General features: G+C 38.9%; 1 protein-coding gene across 1 annotated transcript; it reads right to left on the bottom strand.

The window, feature by feature from the left end:
- Nucleotides 1-288: 288 nt before the first annotated feature.
- Nucleotides 289-13,796, bottom strand: LOC308386673 (interleukin-31 receptor subunit alpha). The gene is given in 16 exon segments (XM_080866382.1): nt 289-1,003; nt 1,160-1,241; nt 1,352-1,433; nt 1,522-1,665; nt 2,415-2,673; nt 2,676-2,815; nt 4,151-4,336; nt 4,417-4,624; nt 5,447-5,535; nt 5,640-5,781; nt 10,587-10,732; nt 10,849-11,006; nt 11,111-11,222; nt 11,349-11,405; nt 13,481-13,534; nt 13,666-13,796. Coding segments are annotated over 16 exon segments (2,412 nt in total). The 5' UTR covers nt 13,748-13,796; the 3' UTR covers nt 289-532.
- Between the last annotated feature and the right edge of the window lie 5,397 nt (nt 13,797-19,193).

Below are 19,193 nucleotides of genomic sequence, written 5' to 3'. Positions count from 1 at the left end.
CTTCCGGGCCCAAACGACTCTGCGTTTAATAAGGCCTTTGTGTTTTTTACATGTTTTAATGCTTTGTATCTTGTTATATTTAATCTCAACAAGCCCCTAAAAACAGTCAGTAATCACTGTCGGACTCTCTCTGTTTTTTTTATTGCCGCTAATCATTTTAAAGCTCAGTTTTTAAAACCTTACCATGTAACTTCAGCTCAGCCCATGCAGCAGTATATTAATAGCTAATTCATTGACCGTGGTAATGGTTAAGTGCACTTTTTGGGAGGATGTTTTGTCTTTTTACTCCAATTCTAACAACTGGCATGCCATTCTTTTGGTTCAGTTTTTTACATAAATGTGATGTAAACACTGTCTTGGTAATTCTGCTGATTTTATTAGCCAAATGAATCCATGTTGTTGGTAAACTGAATTGTTGTTCTTCATAAGCCACAGCAGAAACAGTCAGGGGCAGCAGTTCTTACTTTGGCCTTTTAGACTAAGTTGTTCACATAGTGATTTTTCCTCTTTATGCTCTGCAGTTTGACCTTCATCACAAAATAGTGGACAAGTGGTCACTGTCCGAGACTGGACTGGTGCTAAATTGTCTTACATAGTCCAGTCCTGGCTTAGGATTGAATACAGTCAGGTCTGCGTCCTCTGGGTCACTTTCCATGTCTTGAGTAACGGCAGTGATGCTCTGTGGCATTACGTGCTGAAACATTTCCATCGTGGTATAGCCACTTGGAAAGGGAAAAGGAAAACTTTGTAGGTCTGTCTGCTGGGTTTCCAACAATGTGTCTGTAGTATTGTTGGGAGATGTATTGCCAGTTGCATCATCTGTCTCTGTTTGGATCCAGTTACAAGTAATTCCTGGTGAATCTCCCCGTTTGTCTAAGCCACAAAGAAGCGGTAGCATTGCTGGCAATATCGTGGCAGGGGCGACAGCTTCTTTCTCAATTATATGGAGACTTTTTGTTTCCCATTCTTCAGCCTTCAGAGTATTGATTACCTCAAGGAGTTCCTATGTAACCAAATGACACACTGATGTATTTAATTTTATACAACATATTTCATCTGATGCACTGGGACTATAATAGCAGTCCCCTAAAATAAGTTTCAGGTTGTTTTAGGTTTCCACAACATTAAAACTGTGTGCTTTGTCACAGCTGACACTTACCAGTTCACAGGGCCTGTCTATTTTCTGCATTGTATTGCTCTTTCCAGGATTAGGTATGCTTGGCCAGAGGACAACTTTTGCTCTAAAAAGCATTAAAGGAATGGTTAAGGTAAAGCTTGTGCACAGTGGTAGACATAGCTAATTAGCGACTTTGGTGGAATCCTGTTCCAGCTATTGGTTGACAAGTTGTACCTTTTTATTATTGGTGGTCCAAATATCAGTCCAGCAGCCAAAACTGCAATGGCTGCAATAATACTAGTGAATTTAAAACTTCCTGTGCAAATAAATAAATAAAGGCACAAATAAAAAATTAGAAATTTAATTATATGTACAGTTGATGGTTGAAATATTACTTGACTGACCTTCTTGAGTCGTTGTAAAAAAGTTGGGTTCACTTCGTTTTCCTGTTCCTTTAGAGGTGAAACCTGATATCTGGACTTGGTATGTTGTACCACTTGTAAGATCCTTTAGTTCATACTTGTTAACATTTGGATCCACTGTAATGTCTGCAATCAAAATGAGTTTTTGTCATAATTAGCATGTTAGCATTGTCTTTATGAGCATGTTAGCATTGACATTACAAGCATGTTAGCATCGTCATTATGCGCATGTTAGCAGTGACATTAAAAGCATGTTAGTACTGACATTATAAGCATGTTAGCGTTAGCATTGTGAACATGTTAGCATTGACGTTATGAACATATTAGCATTATCATTATGAGCATAGCATATTAGCAGTGTCATGGTGAACATGTTAGTGTTGTCTTTATGAGTATGTTAGTATTATCATATGAAAATATTGTCATCATGAGCATATTCACTTGCTGAAATAGCAGCAGCGGTGTTAGAATGGCTTTCCTGTCAAATGATTTTGGAGTATTTTAATACGTGAGTGGAAGACTTTTGAAAGAAATAATGTAACAGTAACATTTGATAGTAGATTATCTTTAGGTTGCTCAGCCATCTTGACAAACTAGTCCTATCCAGAGAGTTAATTAGGTTATGATGTCATAGCTACATCAAGTAGTGTATGAGGTCATTAAAATCAAGACTAAAAACTGCAGTGTGATTACAGCATTCATTAACTTCAGGAAAACTGAGAAGAGTAAACAAAGTAGCTGACAAACAGGAAATTCAGTGAGGATGATGCATGTGCTGTAGAGCAACCAGTGGATGTGATGCCAGTGCTATTATTATATTCAACAAAATTCAGCAGTTTATGAATAAGCTTATGGAGTAAGTGGAGGTGTCTTACTGTTCTCAGATTCTGTTCCCCTCAGGTGGTTCTCAGTGTAGTGGATTGTGTAACCCAGTAGGAAGCCTCTGGTGTCTTCTTCTGGGATGGATGACCACTGCAGCACCATTGAATTCTGTGTCAAATTGTAACTGCTGATGTTTGCGGGACCACTCACAGGAGCTTTAAGAATGACACGGGAAAGCAGTTTCAAGAGGTCAGAGTGTTTTGTTGGTGACTTGTAATGTATGTGTGTCTGCTTGTTTTGGAGAAGAGTGCCTGTGCCTTACTGCCTTCCATGAAATAAAACTTTGTGCTTGCAAACGTTCCTTCGCTGTTGTTAAGATGCTTCATGTTGCAGGTGTCCTTATTCGGTCGCACGTGCAGACTGACGGTGTATCTCTTGTAAGGCTTCAAGGGTTCTGGATATTTGAGATATCAAATGAATTATGATTGATCGCTGGAAGAAAACGAAATATATGTATTACATTTGCAAAGCAACTCAAGTGTTCACAAGCAAGTAGATATATATATATATATCTTTTCAAGTTTCCACCATGTTAGTGTTTTGGAGCCAGGTTTGGGGTGGAGTGCCAAATTTGGCTTCCAAGCTGGTCAGCAAGCGGCATACATCCATTGTATGGGTCCAAAGTATAGACACAGATTGTAATCTGTACTGGCATGTGGTGATTTAAAAATCCAGCATTCCAATATATGGGGGCGACCGTGGCTCAGGGGGTTGGGAAGCGTATCTGTAACCGGAAGGTCGCCGGTTCAATCCCCGGGCTCTCTGTCCTGGTCATTGTGTCCTTGGGCAAGACACTTTACCCTACTGGTGTTGGCCGGGGGGGGGCCGATGGCGCGATATGGCAGCCTAACTGTCAGTCTGCCCCAGGGCAGCTGTGGCTACAACCGTAGCTTGCCTCCACCAGTGTGTGAATGCGAGAGTGAATGAATAGTGGCATTGTAAAAGCACTTTGGGTGCCTTGAAAAGCGCTATATAAATCCAATCCATTATATTAGCTGATATTTATTTTTTTAAGGGCAGACAAACAAAACAGAATGACTAATCTTGCACAATCAACTTGTAAAGTCAGCAGATTAGCTTTTGTTGATTGGGCTGAACACAGGAAAAAAAATCAGCAGTGACTTGAAAGCTAACAGTAACTTCCACTAAGCCACTTAAGGAACGTTAGTCAGTTGCACAGACCTCTGCAATGGACTTCTGACAGGTTTGGTTTTGAAGCTGATTTAGCATTTACACAAACGCTTATTTCAGTGTTCAAGTTCCAAGCTCTAGTATTATTTTATTTACGCATAGCTCTAATTAACAGGTATCTGCAGGAGGAGACACATACATCTACAGCCATACCAGGTATCTATGCGAGTACCTAATCAGTTTTTCTAGCTCTAGAATAAGTAAATAAATACAGATTGGGACAGTACATTTTCTAACACAGAAGCTTTAAACTCAAGTCCACAAATCAGTGGACAATGTTATGGAAGTAGTATCCACGTTTTATAAAGAAACATATGCTTGAAACATTTGGGCCATAGTTGCATACTTACAATTAACTTTAACTGAATTAAAAGTTTTCCCTAGCCATATCCAAAGTGTTTTTCCCAGCTAAATCTGACAACATGCAGTGATCTCTGCTGTCCAATATCAATCCAGTATTGTGTATAAAATCATTTAGGCAAGTCAAATCAAATTGCATTTAAACGGTGCTGACCAAAAACTCATAATATTAACATACCTTTTAAAAGAGAGAAAGTATAGTAGTTTTTGCCTTTAAGGTAAAAGGACTTGTACGCTGTTTTAGTCTTCTCTTCCCTCCACTCCGCACAATAGCACACGTATTTTTTGAGAAGGAAGTCTTTCCAGTAGATTTTGAAGGATATGTTATTGTGGACTGTCACGTTCAGCTCATCATCTCCCATACCTGTGGATGTATACTTTGTTCAGATCTGTGGTGAAAACGACACCTTTAAGAGAGCTGTAAGGATGGAAATGAGTACTGACTGTCCATGTCTTCGCGGAGGGGTATTATATGGCTCACAGCTGGAGAGATGCTGACGTTGTTGAAAGACTGGATGCTCACACTATAAGCTGAGTAGGAGAGAATCAGTGTGATGCTGGGCTGAATGGTGTCGATCCGCTCAATTGGGGCCTCTCCTGACTCTTTCCCAATGGTCACGATGTAGCCATCATGCAGGTCTCTGGCAGAAACCTAACGATCAAAAACAGTTTATTATCAAAACAAGCAGCTATGACTAATCGCTGCATTTACATTCACCAGCTACTAGTATCGGGTTGGCCCACCCTTTGCCTTCAAAGCTACCTTAATGTTTCATGGCACAGATTCGACAAGGTGCTGGAACCACACCTCAGAGATTCTAGTCCATGTCGACATGACATCATCACACAGTTACTGCAGATTTGTTGGCTGTGCATCCCAAAGATGCTCTATTGGATTGAGGTCTGGTTTGAGATCATGTTCCAGAAACCATTAAGAGCCGAAAGCCTGCCAAGAAAATATTCCCCACCCTATTACACCACCAGCAGCCTGAAACATCTATACAAGGCAGGATGGTCCCATGCCTTCATGTTGCTTACAGCAAATTGTGACATCACAGCAGAAATTGAAATTCATCAGACCAGGCAGCATTTGTCCAATCTTCTGTTGAACCTGTGTGAACTGTAGCTTCAGGTTCCTGTTTCCAGCTGACAGAAATATCACCCGGTGTCCTCTGCTAGCACAACTGCTTCAAGCCTCACAGAAGAGCTCTTCTGCATACCGTGGTTGTAACAACTGAGCATTTCAGTTACAGCTGCTTTACAATCTACTCAGAGAATCCTGGACATTCCCCTCTGACATCAACAAGGCATTTTATCCCAGAGAACTGCTGCTCCATGCGATTGTCACATTCGACATTTTTTGCGAGCAAACATTAAAACAGGTGTACCTAATGAAGTGGCTGCTGAGTGTTTTCTACATTCTGCTTTTTGTTTAATAGCATGTTCTCAGAAGATGTTTTTGAAGAAAAATTACCTTCCAGGTTATTGAAACAAGGCGAGTACCCTTTTCATTGGCGACGTCAGTTTCTTTAAAGTTGACGATGACCGGCTGTGATGTCACCTCTGAAAGAGCAAACTGGGTTGTTTTTGGTTTTTTACTTCGAACATAAGCAGGTAATCCTTTATCCGGTTTTAGGAGAAAAACAAAGTAGAAAGCAAACACTAACCTGATGGCACAGTGTAAGCTTCACTCCATGGGCACTGTGTACATTTAGTATTGGTGATGCAGTGTATCTGTAGAGCGTAGGCCACTGAGGAGTTTAGATTCTCCACTCTGCATGTAGTTTTATTCTGGGACATTCCAGGTGACTGCAAGCAGCACAGAAATCAGTGTGTGCGTTAGGGAAGTATCCGAAATAAACATCTGTTTTGTTTTTTGTAGAGTATAGTGGAAGAAACTGGTTCAGAGCAAAAATGCAAGCCGACAAAGTCACAGAGAGCAGATCAGAATGCCTCCAGAAAGAGGTTAAGAACTAAAGTTTGGAAAAACAAGTACGCCTGCAGTTACAAGTAATTCAGGTAATTTGTATATTACCTGAATGAATTCCTTAATATACCTAATGTTCACCGTGTACTTTCCAGAGTGTGAGTAAGGATTCAGGCTGGATTTAAAATGGATCGTTTTCTTTAGCAGAAATTGATATAAAAGATGCTGTGATTTAAAATTAGACTGGAAGAGAAATACAATCAGAGCGAATGTTGCAAAGCAAAAATCACCCAGCTCATGGTAGTCGATTTTCTTTTCAAGCTTCTGAGACCATATTTCAGAGAAATTTGACTTTCAGTTAGACATAATCTCATCATCTGGCAACTTTAACTGTTACATGACTAAAGTGTGGGCAGTTAACGTCAGTTGGTAAGCTCTGACTCATTTCACGGAGATCTTTACGTAGACCTTTAGACGTAGGCTACTTTTTGTCTCCCTCAGATAAATGTGTCTGTCTATGAGAGTTGCTGTCTATCAATGTTTGTTTTGTTTTTTTAATCCTTTATTATGGATAATACTGCATCGGAAAGGAAAGCACCAGTGTTTCGAAATCATAAAAGTCCAGCTCAGATCATGCTGCACTTTAAAGGCAAATCTAAGATTCAGCTATTTCAGATGTTTACATTTCAAACCTGCTTTTGAATGCCTCTTTCACTCTAATACAGTATAGTGATGGAAAACTGTCAATGGTGAAAAGACCCGAAGAGCAAATACAAAGACAGGCATGGTGTGTGTTAGATTTTCAAAGTAGAAGAAAACAGTAGTTATGTATAAGATGTTAAAAGTAAAAAAAAAACTGCCTGTCTTAGCCAGGCAGACTGCCCTCTGAATGCACTGCTGTGCCATATTTGCTTTTTCAAGTCAAGCTCTATAAAATATCTGTAGGCTTGTGATTTTCTAAATTAAATTTTATCTATTTATTCATTTGCTTCTGTTATGGTAAATGGTAAATGATGTATTTGTATAGCGCTTTACTAGTCCCTAAGGACCCCAAAGTGCTTTACACATTCAGTCATCCACCCATTCACACACTGGTGATGGCAAGCTACGTTGTAGCCACAGCCACCGACAGAGGTGAGGCTGCCAAACACTGGCGCCACCGGGCCCTCTGACCACCACCAGTAGGCAACGGGTGAAGTGTCTTGCCCAAGGACACAACGACCGAGACTGTCCGAGCCGGGGCTCGAACCGGCAACCTTCCGATTACAAGGCGAACTCCCAACTCTTGAGCCAACTCTTATTATTATTATTTCTATCATTATTCACACTACATGTGAAATATTGCAATGTCAAAGCTGACAGGCAGGGGGGAAAAAAGACCAAAACCCCCCACAATGGCTCATCAACTGCTCCACCTGTAAGGAAAAAACCCACAAATACAAACAACACCTGCACGAGAAAATTATGCAAAAACATAGATACACAAATCAACAGTCTTGTTGTATGTGTGTAGGTCTGTGTCATTTCTGCTGGTTGTTATATGTATACACGCACACAAAACCCATCCTCACACCACGATCCCGACTCCGCCACCACTTTTCCTATGGCACAATGCAATCAAACAAGTACATTTCTTCTGGCAACCTCCAAGCTCACGCAAACTTGTCCATCATTGTAATGGCAAAGATGAGCAGAAACATGGCTCAATACATGGGTGGGGCCTAGAAAGGAATTGGCAGCAACTTCAGAACGAAACAGCAGCCTGTGGTTGGACAGACCAGTCACTTGAGCCTGGAAGACCAGAGTGACCACCTTGTGCACTGCCTGGATTGACTACAAGAAAGATTACGACTTACTGGCTGGAACTATACAAGACCAACAGGACCCTAAGAGCCTAAAAGGACCCTAAGAGGAATTCAGTGAACAAAGTTCAATTCAATTCAATTCAATTTTATTTATATAGCGCCAAATCACAACAAAAGTCGCCTCAAGGCGCTTCAAAGTGTGTGATTTACCAAGGAGATGCTCTGTCTCCAGTGCTGTTCTGCATATGCTTGAACCCCTTCAATCACATCATTAACAAGATAGAGTAGTTGGCTACAGATGCCAACTATCGTATGAAGCAAACTTTAGCCACTTCCTGTACATGGATGGCATCGAGCTGTATACCAGGAGTGAACAAGATACTTCACTGATCCACACTACTAGGACCTACAATAATGACATAGGAATGTCATTCAAACAAGAAAAGTGTAGTCGAAAGGCAACAAAGACATTGAGGATAGCTATAAGAACCTTGAAATCCCACAACCAACTTGTAAAGCTGCCAGGAAAGCTGCATATTGTCGCACACCTGCAGAGAATAAGTCCGAAGACTATCTGGGCAATCAACAATTATGCCTGCCAGTCATCAGATAGCCTGCTGGGATAGTATGCTCACCAAAGGAGGAAGAAGCCATTGATATCAAAAAAGAAGGGACTTGCCTTGCATCAAGGGTTTAATCTCAAATCCAGCACCCTGAGACTATATATTAAGTACAGGAAGACAGAGAAGGACTATTGAGTCTCAGAACTGCTATCCAAGATGAAATAACAAAGATCCACATCTAAAAGATGGCAACAACTGTTTATATGCTGAGTGAATACCTCAGGCAGCAGAAGCCCTTGAAAGAAGAGGACCAAGAACAGGTCCATTCATGCCATGGACTTAGTCCTGAGGTCAAAGTGGTTTACATCTCCAAACGTGGTTGAGTGTGTAGAAACAAGATATACTGGCAATTTAACAATATGATTCGGCAGCATGTGGAGGAACCATGCACAGACACAATAGCCTGCAATCAGCCAGTGTGGATGTGTTTGGTCACAAAATAACCCTTTTTGCATGGACATTGGGAGAGAAGATTTTCATGGGCAAAACCAACATACTCAACACATACAAGGCCACAGTTGACTATAGTCGATAAAGATGCGGTTATTTTTGCTCATGGGGATTTATAGTTGTCTCTGATGTCTCTGGTTTTTTTAGGGCATGTCCAATGCTCCCTCTAAGTTTTCATGTGTCTGAGCGAACGCACAAACTCCCTGAGCGATCCCTTGGACCACTGTGAGCAACAGCAGACGTGTGCACTGTGGTCACGCCGGCATCTAATCCATCCAAGTTACATGGTTTATTAAAATAATCAAATTACAGCGTTTACATTTATGTTAGACTACTTTTAATTAACTGCTTTAGCCCACTTACAATGAAAATTTTAAAGAATCTTGTTCCTGACCTGTGTAGTATGTTAACACTATTGGAAGTAAAAATAACTTGAACTCCAATTTTGAAAACACAACTTTATTTATTTATTTATTATAAAGCTCTGACTTGTATTATGAGTCTGTGGTCTGGGAGAGAGTCCTGTAACTCTCCGTCTGCAAAACACAGTATATAAAGACCAATGTTGGGCAAATAATTATATAGTTACTTCTCCAAAAAAGTTACTGAGTTTTGCAAACAACAAAGTTTTTTGCAGCTGTTTACCTAAAAATGCAGCCAAGGCGTTTTTTTTTAAACAAACATTTCAAACTATTTACAGAACAATCAGCTGTTCTGCATCAAATTTGATGCCACACAAACTATTTGTGCCACTCCAAAAATAATCTCTGTCCACTATGAGATAAAGGAGAACAAAAGCCTGATACCTGCAGGCCTGACAACAGGAGATGTATCACTCCTGTAACACCTTTAACAGTCTCATTGTTCTGACACACACAACAAAACTATTGACTACACTACACACTAACTACACAAGATTTGCGCTAAACGTCGCAAATCTCTCACATCTCAAAACACTGCTGTCACTCCTAAAACTTCCCCCTTCCTAAACAACTAAATGCCACGTTGCCATATAATTTTTGATTGGTCGACATGGTACATTTTTCCACCAATAGGAAAGGGTGAGGTTTTTTTTTTTTTGGTTTTTCTCAAAAGCAGAGTGCTTCGATGTTTAAACGCCGGTTTAACCGTTTCTTCCCGCAGTAAATATAAACAATGACAGTATTCAGGAAGAAAACCAAACATTGCATATTTTTATCATAACTCTGGTTTTACGTCGCCTATCAACACAATTTAAAAACTGGTATAAAGTCCACACTTTTTCCATCAATTGCTCCGTCGGTCCTGCTCACATCTCCAATGGTTTTACACGTTGTCATTAACGTGGCTTCACTCAGCCACGCTGCTTTGCTAGCTAAAACACCGGTGTTGGCACATAAGGACGCTGTCATAGCCTGTCAACGACGTTGATTAGCTCGGTATACACGAATGTAAATCGCGTGATTGGCTGGACTATGGGATAAGGTGGCATCGTTCTAATCCCATACAGGAGCAGACAGTCACTTTCTGACTAACACTGCAAAACAGAGTTGTTAGTTTCAATTTTAATTTTAATTCAGGTTAGATTCTTTTTGTGTGCAACGCAGATTTTTTTGTGCGCAAAGACTGTGGCAGCAGTGCGCAGCTTAGAGGGAACATTGGGCATGTCTGTCTTTTGTTAACAATGACTTAAGCTGGGCAAGCTAAAGACCAGCAGCTTTCTTTTTTTTCTGATGTTTTGTGCACGCGTGTGGATAACCCTCTGGTCTTTAACAGTAGTGCTCTGCAATAATGCAAACTTTGATATCAATCGTATAGTAAATAACTGACCTCATTCCATTGAAGGCTTCCCAGTGCTTTGTATCTGACAGAGTAAGACATGATATGCTTGACATCGTTTTGATCCCAGCTCACATTTATGTCCAGTTTCCCAGAGTGCCGTGTGAATTTCACATAATTTGGAGGGTCACATCGCTCTGAAACAGTCAGGAAAATTATCCCCAAAATTTCATCAATTTTTAAATTTTAAACAAAGTGCTGCTCCTTAAATTTTTATTTATTTATTTTTTTTATTTTTTTTTTTTTTACTTACGCAGGCTCTCCGGTGAACCTTGAAAAACTGCCTTGGTGCAATTTTTTGACTGACTGTTTTCAAAAATCTGAATGGTCACATAGTGGTTTTTATAGAAGGTGATCTCTTCACGAGATTTATTGATGTTTTTATAAACTCTGCAATAGTTTCCTTTTTGTCTAGAAGAAGAAACAAAAGATGTTAATTACAAACAAGGACATTTTCATATGCATTTTTAAAACGTGTGGTTGTAAGGTAAAAAGGGAAAAACAAAACTACTTACGGTTGTATTACGAGTATATGTGTATTTTTGGATGCGTGTTTTCCAGGTTTCCACATACATCTTAAATTGGACCATGGATTTTTAGTAAAACAGTCCAAATCACGGACTCCATCTGTAAAAGAGGCAGTGCACAGTCACCAGAAAGAAAGAAAGAAAGAAAAAAACCGTTTTCCTGTCTCAAATCTGATTTCAAAGATTATGGGTCACCTCAGGATGACCCAGTATGTGTTTTCTTTACCTGGGTGAAGTCCACAATGCTCGTATTTGGAAGAAATCTCGTTTACCTTGCACTTCTCTGCACATGAATATGGTATGTGACACAAAATATTTAGTAAATTCATGAGAAATTGTTACAAAAGTAGATGTTTTTGATGATACAATTTTTACAGGTCCTGTTTCCCAGCCAAATTAAAGCAGTGTAAGCTGTTATTGGCATCTACCATCACACAAAATTTGAAAACAATATCTTACAGACAGACAGACAAACAAAGACAACTAATTACAAACTCCCTCCTTTCCTTAAGTACACCTGGCTTGGGACTTTATCAGTCTCTCGATGCATTACGAAGGAATTCTGGTCCACTCTTCTTACATTGTTGTTTTAGCACATTAAGCCTTTCTTTTTCAGTCACTCTAAATTTCCTGCCGTCCTGGGGATCATCGCCCTGCTGCTGCATGACTGACGTTGGGCCAAGCTTTAGCTGTCCGACAGATCACCTTGCATTTGACTCGAGAATACTGTGCAAACCGCCAAACATCTGCTTTTATAGACGTGCTCACACTTGGTGATGATCCCCTTTCATTTCTATGGAAGCAGTAAGCAGTAGTTATGTTTTCACACATTGTTTCTCCATTTCATGTAATTTTTTTTGTTCACCTCCAGTTGCATTTACCTCAGTTTAAGACCTGAGAGTTATACCATGGGGGAATTTCGACACAGTCTCTCTTTTCTTTGCGTCAGCTGGTTTGATAAAAGCTAAAACCTCCGTCAGATATGATGGATATGAAAATGCAGATCATTAAGTTTCTCTGATAACCCAGGCTTTCTGCTTCAGGGTCTGTACAGCTCTCATAAAAAGGGATGTTGCACATTTCATTTAACTCTTGCACCGCACAAAAAGATCACTACGAGTGGCGTCTACTCCAATCAAACACATCTCAGATGATGAAGATAACATGCTGGTAAAAATCTATAAACAACACAAAAAACTATAACAGGACAATGCGATATTGGTGCAAATTAGGCAGGATGTTAAGGATGCTGAATTGTGGGATTTAGTGCATTTAGAGTGTTAAATAAACATTTAAATTCAAGTTAATCATTTTTTTGCTGGGTGCGCTCTCTACGCTGCTGTTTATTTATAATGGCTGCGCATTAGACCTCTGAAACCTTTAAGTGGGTCCATTTAAATAGTAAAGACCGTGGGGCTTTGCTTTAGTTGGTCAACAGATCTAAGTGAAATTAATTTTACGACAGACCTTAGCATTGATCTAATAGATGTTACTGAAGCACGCGCATCTCATCTAAATATGCAAACTCCAGTGGGACTGCGACGTTTGCACTGCTGTAACTGTACAGCTGGGCTTCATGTGCGATCTTAGTAAAATACAGCTTAACAAGCTGCACGTGCAGAGAGAATTGCATTGCACTTAAAACATAAGTTGCAAATAAAACAATCAGAGATAATGTGGCACAGTTGGATGATTTCAAACCTAAACTCTGAATATAATATGCTCCAGACCAGATTACACGTTCAGCATTACCCTGATGGTAAAAAGAGCTGTTTTTGTGACCCAGAAAACTCTGATATTAAGCTAAGAATTAGATTTATGATTTTATTTTTTAATTATTGTTACGTTCTGACAAGTACAACTGACGGAAGGTGCACTTTCTTTTTTCAACATGACTGTATGATGGAAGTTCAAAACAACATGCAAGTGCTCTGATATAGTTATCATTTAAAAGGGAGGATCAAGTGCGAAGTTTACATGTAGGGTGTGGGGTCCAGTACAGTAAACAGAGCCTGACATACTGCTGCTCTCTTCATTAGTGATCATGGTGGTGTAAAGCATATTTATAAGTTGTTATTTCATTGATGAAGTGAAATACTCTGTTGGACTGAGTTGTTGTATTAGACTGAATGAAGGTTAAAATAAATGGCATGTGACACTCTGGGTTAAATGTGCAAATGGAGGGCAAATATAGTACTACCACTACCGTCCTTCACTCTTCATCTTGTGCCAAATGAGACAAATGCTCCACAAGTTCACATGAATCAGAATGCTGGAAAATTGCAGTACACACAGCGCTAACCAATATATGAACAGTAATAAGACAATGAATTATTAGAAATGTTGTGGTAATCCTACCTTGAGTTACTTGAGAATGCATGGAGAGTGTAGCGTAGTGAACAAGAATCAGACCTTGAATGTGAACAACAGGAGTTATCACAGAGATGTTCGTGGATTTAAATCCTTCCAGAAAGATTGAGCTGTACCAAGACAAGAAGTTTATCAAGTAGAAAGGCAGATTTAAAAAAAAAAAGGACGCTTACCCAGGATGATATAATATGGATGGCTTGCACATGAAGAACATCTAGAGTCTGAAAAATCCAGCTGAACTTTACAACCAGCCATTTCGCCCGGGTCTGTCTGAAAGACTGAAACCAAGACGGTGTCTTCGTAACCTCACACCCACAGTCTTCTGCCATTCACAATCATGATTCACACAGTAGCTGCTCTCTCCAGCGTGTGTGAGAAGGAAATATTGTCGGGGAGTTTTGACACTGAGCATGGAGGGGCGGGGTCACAGTGTGTGACACAGTTCATAGGACTCATAGACTGACAAGAAACGGTAGGTCCCCTGAAGTATGCAGAAACAGCCTTGTTTGTACTTCTTCTTTCCACAAATAGAACTGTTGAGTCGAAGATGTTGTATCTGCTCAAACAACAGCTTCGCTCTGAAGTGCAGGAGGCAACAGAAAGCAAGAGAAGCGACTGTGACTCAAAAGAAGAGCAGGGATGGCTTTGTGTGCTGTAAATTCAAATTCTATTCATGCTTTCAAAGAACTGTGTGTGATCTGAAAAATTACAAATCAATCCGCTAGGACTGGAAAATATGTTTTTTAAAATAAAAATTCTAAATCAGAAGTCAGAAGTAAACGAACAGTTTTGAAGAAAAGACCTACACAGTCCATTAAAAGAAAATAGAAATACTGCTTTCTGCCATTTATAGCCTACAAACACAAATATTATAATATTTTTATATCATATTTCGGTGCTGTTTTTAACCAAAACGAGTTTAGAGGGAAGTAGAAAGCAAAAATCAAAAAGGCACTTAGTGACGCACAAATTGCGTCACTAAAATAAATAAAATTTAAAAATTCACACATTTCACCTTATCTGAAATATAAAAGCGGACATTTCTCAGATAGATAACATCTTAATCATGTTTTTAAAGGAAGGAAACATGAGCATGAACATGAAGGAAGAGGAAAAAAACAGCATGTTTGAAGCTTGAGTCACAAGAAATGTCACGTTCGTAATTAAAAACTGCTTCATCTTATTGTAAAAACGATCATTCATTCTGTTCACAGTTAAGCTCAAACATCTAGGTGAAGTAAACAAACGAACAATGAAAATAAAAAGACATAGGAGTAAACAAGCTAACCTTTGTGCGTTAACTGCCACATGCTCTGTGAGAGACGTGTGGTGACTCAGATCGCCCTGTTTTCCAATAATCTACAGTGCCATCAGAATTTTACCAAAACTGAATGAGTAGTCCATTTACCTTACCTTCACGCCCTCTAAGCTTCTCTAGCACGCGTTTTTAACACAAGAGGTTAATATAGTGCTTCTGTAGTGCATCTGAAAAATGTGCTGATGTTTGAGAGTTAGGATATGATTGATGAGTCATTTATGACAGACTGATTTGCCAGCCACAGGATGGAGTCCGTTCAGGGAGTGTTTGCATACGTAACCCAGGAGGTTCAGACTGTTAAACCTCATCGTTGTTCCTCTTTGGAGCTCACACAAAAATATAAAAAGCTTCAAAAAGGCAGAACAGGAAAAGCTAGAGAGCTAGAGTGCTGTTAATCTCACACAGTGCAGCTGGATCACAGCATTAATAGAAACCTGCTTTAGAGTGCAACTTAATACTTTTCCTGTTTTAGTTTTTCTGTATTGCACTGCTTTCTGCTTCTACTCTCTGCCCTACAGCTTGATTTTGGATGTGAATGTTGTCCTTTGTTTTCCATACTAATACTTCTTATTTTGCAGATTTTTACATGTGAATCTGCTATAATTCTATTTTACTATAGAGAAAGTTACCCAATAGTATAAGTAATTAAAATCACTTCCAGCTGCAACATTTAAGTTATAAAAACAATAATGAATATATGAATCAATAATTAGAATCAAGTCACATACTAGAATAGAATAGAATAGATCTTTATTGTCACTGTTACAAGAACAATGAAACACATGTAGATTTACATTCAGATTCTTTTAGGATAGGAAAAGAAGATAAAAAAAAGAAGAAGAGCAGTAACATAAGTATCTACACAAAAACAATAGATATGTATAAGTTATATATAAAAATATATGCCACATAATGAGCAGGTGCAATGTAAGGAGCAAGTGAGTGATCAGTGGAGTATAAGGTGCAATGTGATCAGCAGTACTGCACATTGAGTAAGGGGTAGGAATGCTGGTTGCTACTATAATAAATACAGTTATATAAATAGAGGTAGCAATGTTAGTTGCATTATAATGTAATGAATATGGTTTATAAATGCAGTGTAAAGCTCTGTGAATGCAGCAGTAAGTCAGAAGGCTTTCGATGGTGGAGCGGTTTTTGGGGTAATTGGGCCTGACGCAGCTGTCTGAGAAAGTGCAGCCTTTCTTGTGCTTTTCCTCCCTGGTGGGAAATGTATATGTACTGTATAGGATTCTGCAAAATGTGTATTTTTGCTTTACCTAGTCTCAGTGTATTTTCATGCTAAAACATTTGTATTATTACTTATATTCGGTTATAACTTTTACTGAATAAAAGAATCTAGCTCATTTACAGCCCTGTGCTCTCAGACAGATGGTATTACATGAAAAGAGGCTGAAAAGGGTTTTTTATATTGAGTTGAGTTGAATTGACAATGATTGTTTGGTAAAAAAAAAGAAGTTTTTTTCACTTAAGTAAAAATCCTTATCTATTTCAAGTAATACAGACGTTCGCAGAAGAATCGCACACTTTTTAGCAAAGTAGAAAACATCTTGTGTTCGATAATAATGTATTTGCATATTTATAGATTTCATTGATTTGGATGGATTTTAAATTCTAAATCATTTAAAATGATAAACATAGTATCTTTAGTTACGGGCTAACTATAACAAGAAAAAATCAAAAGTAAAATTTAGTGGAAAAAACTTTGCCAACTAATATCTTGTCAGTTAAAAATTGCGATGTGGATCCTATACCTTGTTCAGTCTTACCCGGTGAAGATTTGTTCAACCAATATTTTATAGTGTTCGGCTACAATACTTTGTGCCTAACTGTTATATGAGAGGCAAAAGCAGGCTGTTGTAATGCGAAAAATCGAAATAAACAACACTAACTATGTACAGTCACCTCTGCGTGTTATCGTAGACGACGGACAAACACACAAATGTACATTTTGCTGCATGTTCCTCCTTCTGTGCAGCAGTGTATGCACACAGGAAGTTTTGTTCACACCTCACTGACTTAAGTTGGGCCCCAAGAACGTCATTAATGTTGTGTATCGTGATCTTTATCTTAACATTACACTCTGTACCAGCTGCAGAGCAAAGTCTGAGGTACGGTTATTACTGTTTTTCTGTACAACCTTTGTCTCTGAAAGCCTTCTGCCTTCTGCTTTGAACTGCCACGAGCTAAAAATGTCAAATGATTCTTAAAGTCATAGAAAGAGCTGATGACAAAACAGGCCCCTGAAACCTACTGAATCAAAAGAGATGATTAAAATTAGAAGAGAACACTTAAAGATCCCAGCCACAGGAAATTCATTTCCGCTAAACAACTCACTGCCTGCCTACCCATGTTTTTCTCATCGGTAAATTTCCCCACCTTAACCTGTTTCTTATCACCACCTTGAATCAGCGATGCTCTAACTTATTGTGGCCTACAAGTGTCGAAATGCTACATATGTGGGTTCATCTCGCAGAGTCTGGCTTTGATCTAAGATCTTTAGTGTTTTACCAGCAGGCTCAGGATTCAATAGTCACCTTTTCAGTAAACTGGTATTGATACTCATGGATGATAGCTGAATGCTGTTCATTGTACAGAAGGATTGAAATATAGTTTTTGAAGCAATGGCATAAACATTACAGGTCAAATGAAGGTACATTGTACATCTAATTTCCCTAATATTCACTAATATCGAGTGAAAGAAAATAACGGAACCATGCTTTCAGTTCAACAACCAATATAGGCTGGACAAGGAATGAATCTTTGTGCATTTTTTTGAAGAATAAAGTTGCATTAGTATTTTCCTATTAGTTTACATTCAAAAGCGATCAGGATCAGGTTCCAACAATTTTTAGCACGTTAATTTCCATACATACAAACTATAATACCCTCAGGTAAATAGCTAAAGGAGCCTTTGCATTTAATGTTCTCTGCTATCGCGGCTTGTTCTTTAGCAAACAGTACCCTCCTGTGGTAAGACTGTGTGTGCACAAACTTTATAATAGAGACACAGCAAAAAGAACAAAAAAATACTTTAACACTATAAAGTTGTGTTTAAATTTTACTGACGTAGCAGCGGTGCATAGCAAAAGTGCTCTGCAGCGTTTCCCTTTCACGTGGCGTTTCTTAGAAAGCCTAACTGTGACTAATACTGAACAGTAAAAATCTACTGTACATGGAGTGGTTCTTATATAGCGCGTGTCTACTGTATTTGAGAACTCAAAGGACTTTATGCAACTCGCCTCATTCACCCATTCATACAAGTACTTTTTCTTTTTCTTTTTTTTTTTACTATGTAAGTGCTCTCCGTCGCACATTCACACACATTTGTACTTCGATGGATGCGTCTTGCCCGAGGATGTTTGACATGCAGACTGGAGCAGCCGGGGATTGAACACCTGCTCTACCTCCTGAGATACAAACACCCCTGATGCTTCATCCTTTCTGTCTTTTTTTTAAATGTAATTTTTACCTTAAATAAAATGTGTTTGCGTGCCTGTTGGATTCGCACAGGTTAATTGACATCTGTCCCAAGCTGTTGTAGCCAGAGGTTAAAGCGAGTGTTGACGGGGGAAAACCCTAAGTTCAGACAGCAGTACAGTGGAGGGAACTGACTCACTTCAGTAGAGTTGACTCGACTCTCGTGACTAGAAATAAGTCACACTGTAATTTCTATTGCGAGTTCCTGTAGATTTGATTTCTTTGTGGAAAGGCTGTAATCAGCTGAGCTGTGTTGGTCTTGAGGTTCAATCTATAATCACATGTTACATGAGCCATCATGACTACTTGCAAGTCCACAGCCAGTGGGAGAAGGCAGACACTAAGAGAGCGTTACTAAAAAACATCGACACCTTAAATTTAAACTGGTGACTTGGACCCAAGTTCTTTTAAAATTGAGTGACATTGAAATAATTTTTATTTTAAAGCATTATGTATGTTAACTTCTATTTCAATGCTCATCAAGGCATAAAAAAAACAATTCATGTACAGAGAAGATTTTGAGAATGAGCGCATCCTGGATTCATTTTTTTATTTGAGGTGCTTTTTGGAAGGGATGAAAGCTAAAAGATCGAAGTTGCTCTCAAGACACTTTTGTTTTCAATCAAATGTAAAATGTCCTGTTAAACCCACAAAAGAAAAGAAAAACTCCAACGCAATTTGGCACACAAGATTTATCAGCTAGTTTTTCTTTTCTAGTGCTATTACACCAGTATGAACTGAATATTTGTTTTACCACAAAGCCCACAATATTATCTAATATCTACTATCTATTATCTGAATCAATACTACGTAAACACACACAATAGTATTAACAGACAATTTTTCTTTTTAAAAAGCAAAAGCTCTAGAGGGTTTAATTTAATT

This window comes from Rhamphochromis sp. 'chilingali', assembly GCF_963969265.1.
Source record: "Rhamphochromis sp. 'chilingali' genome assembly, chromosome: 2".
NCBI lineage: Eukaryota > Metazoa > Chordata > Actinopteri > Cichliformes > Cichlidae > Rhamphochromis > Rhamphochromis sp. 'chilingali'.
Note: the sequence above shows the minus strand (reverse complement) of the source record. Positions and strands in the feature narration are given on the sequence as shown.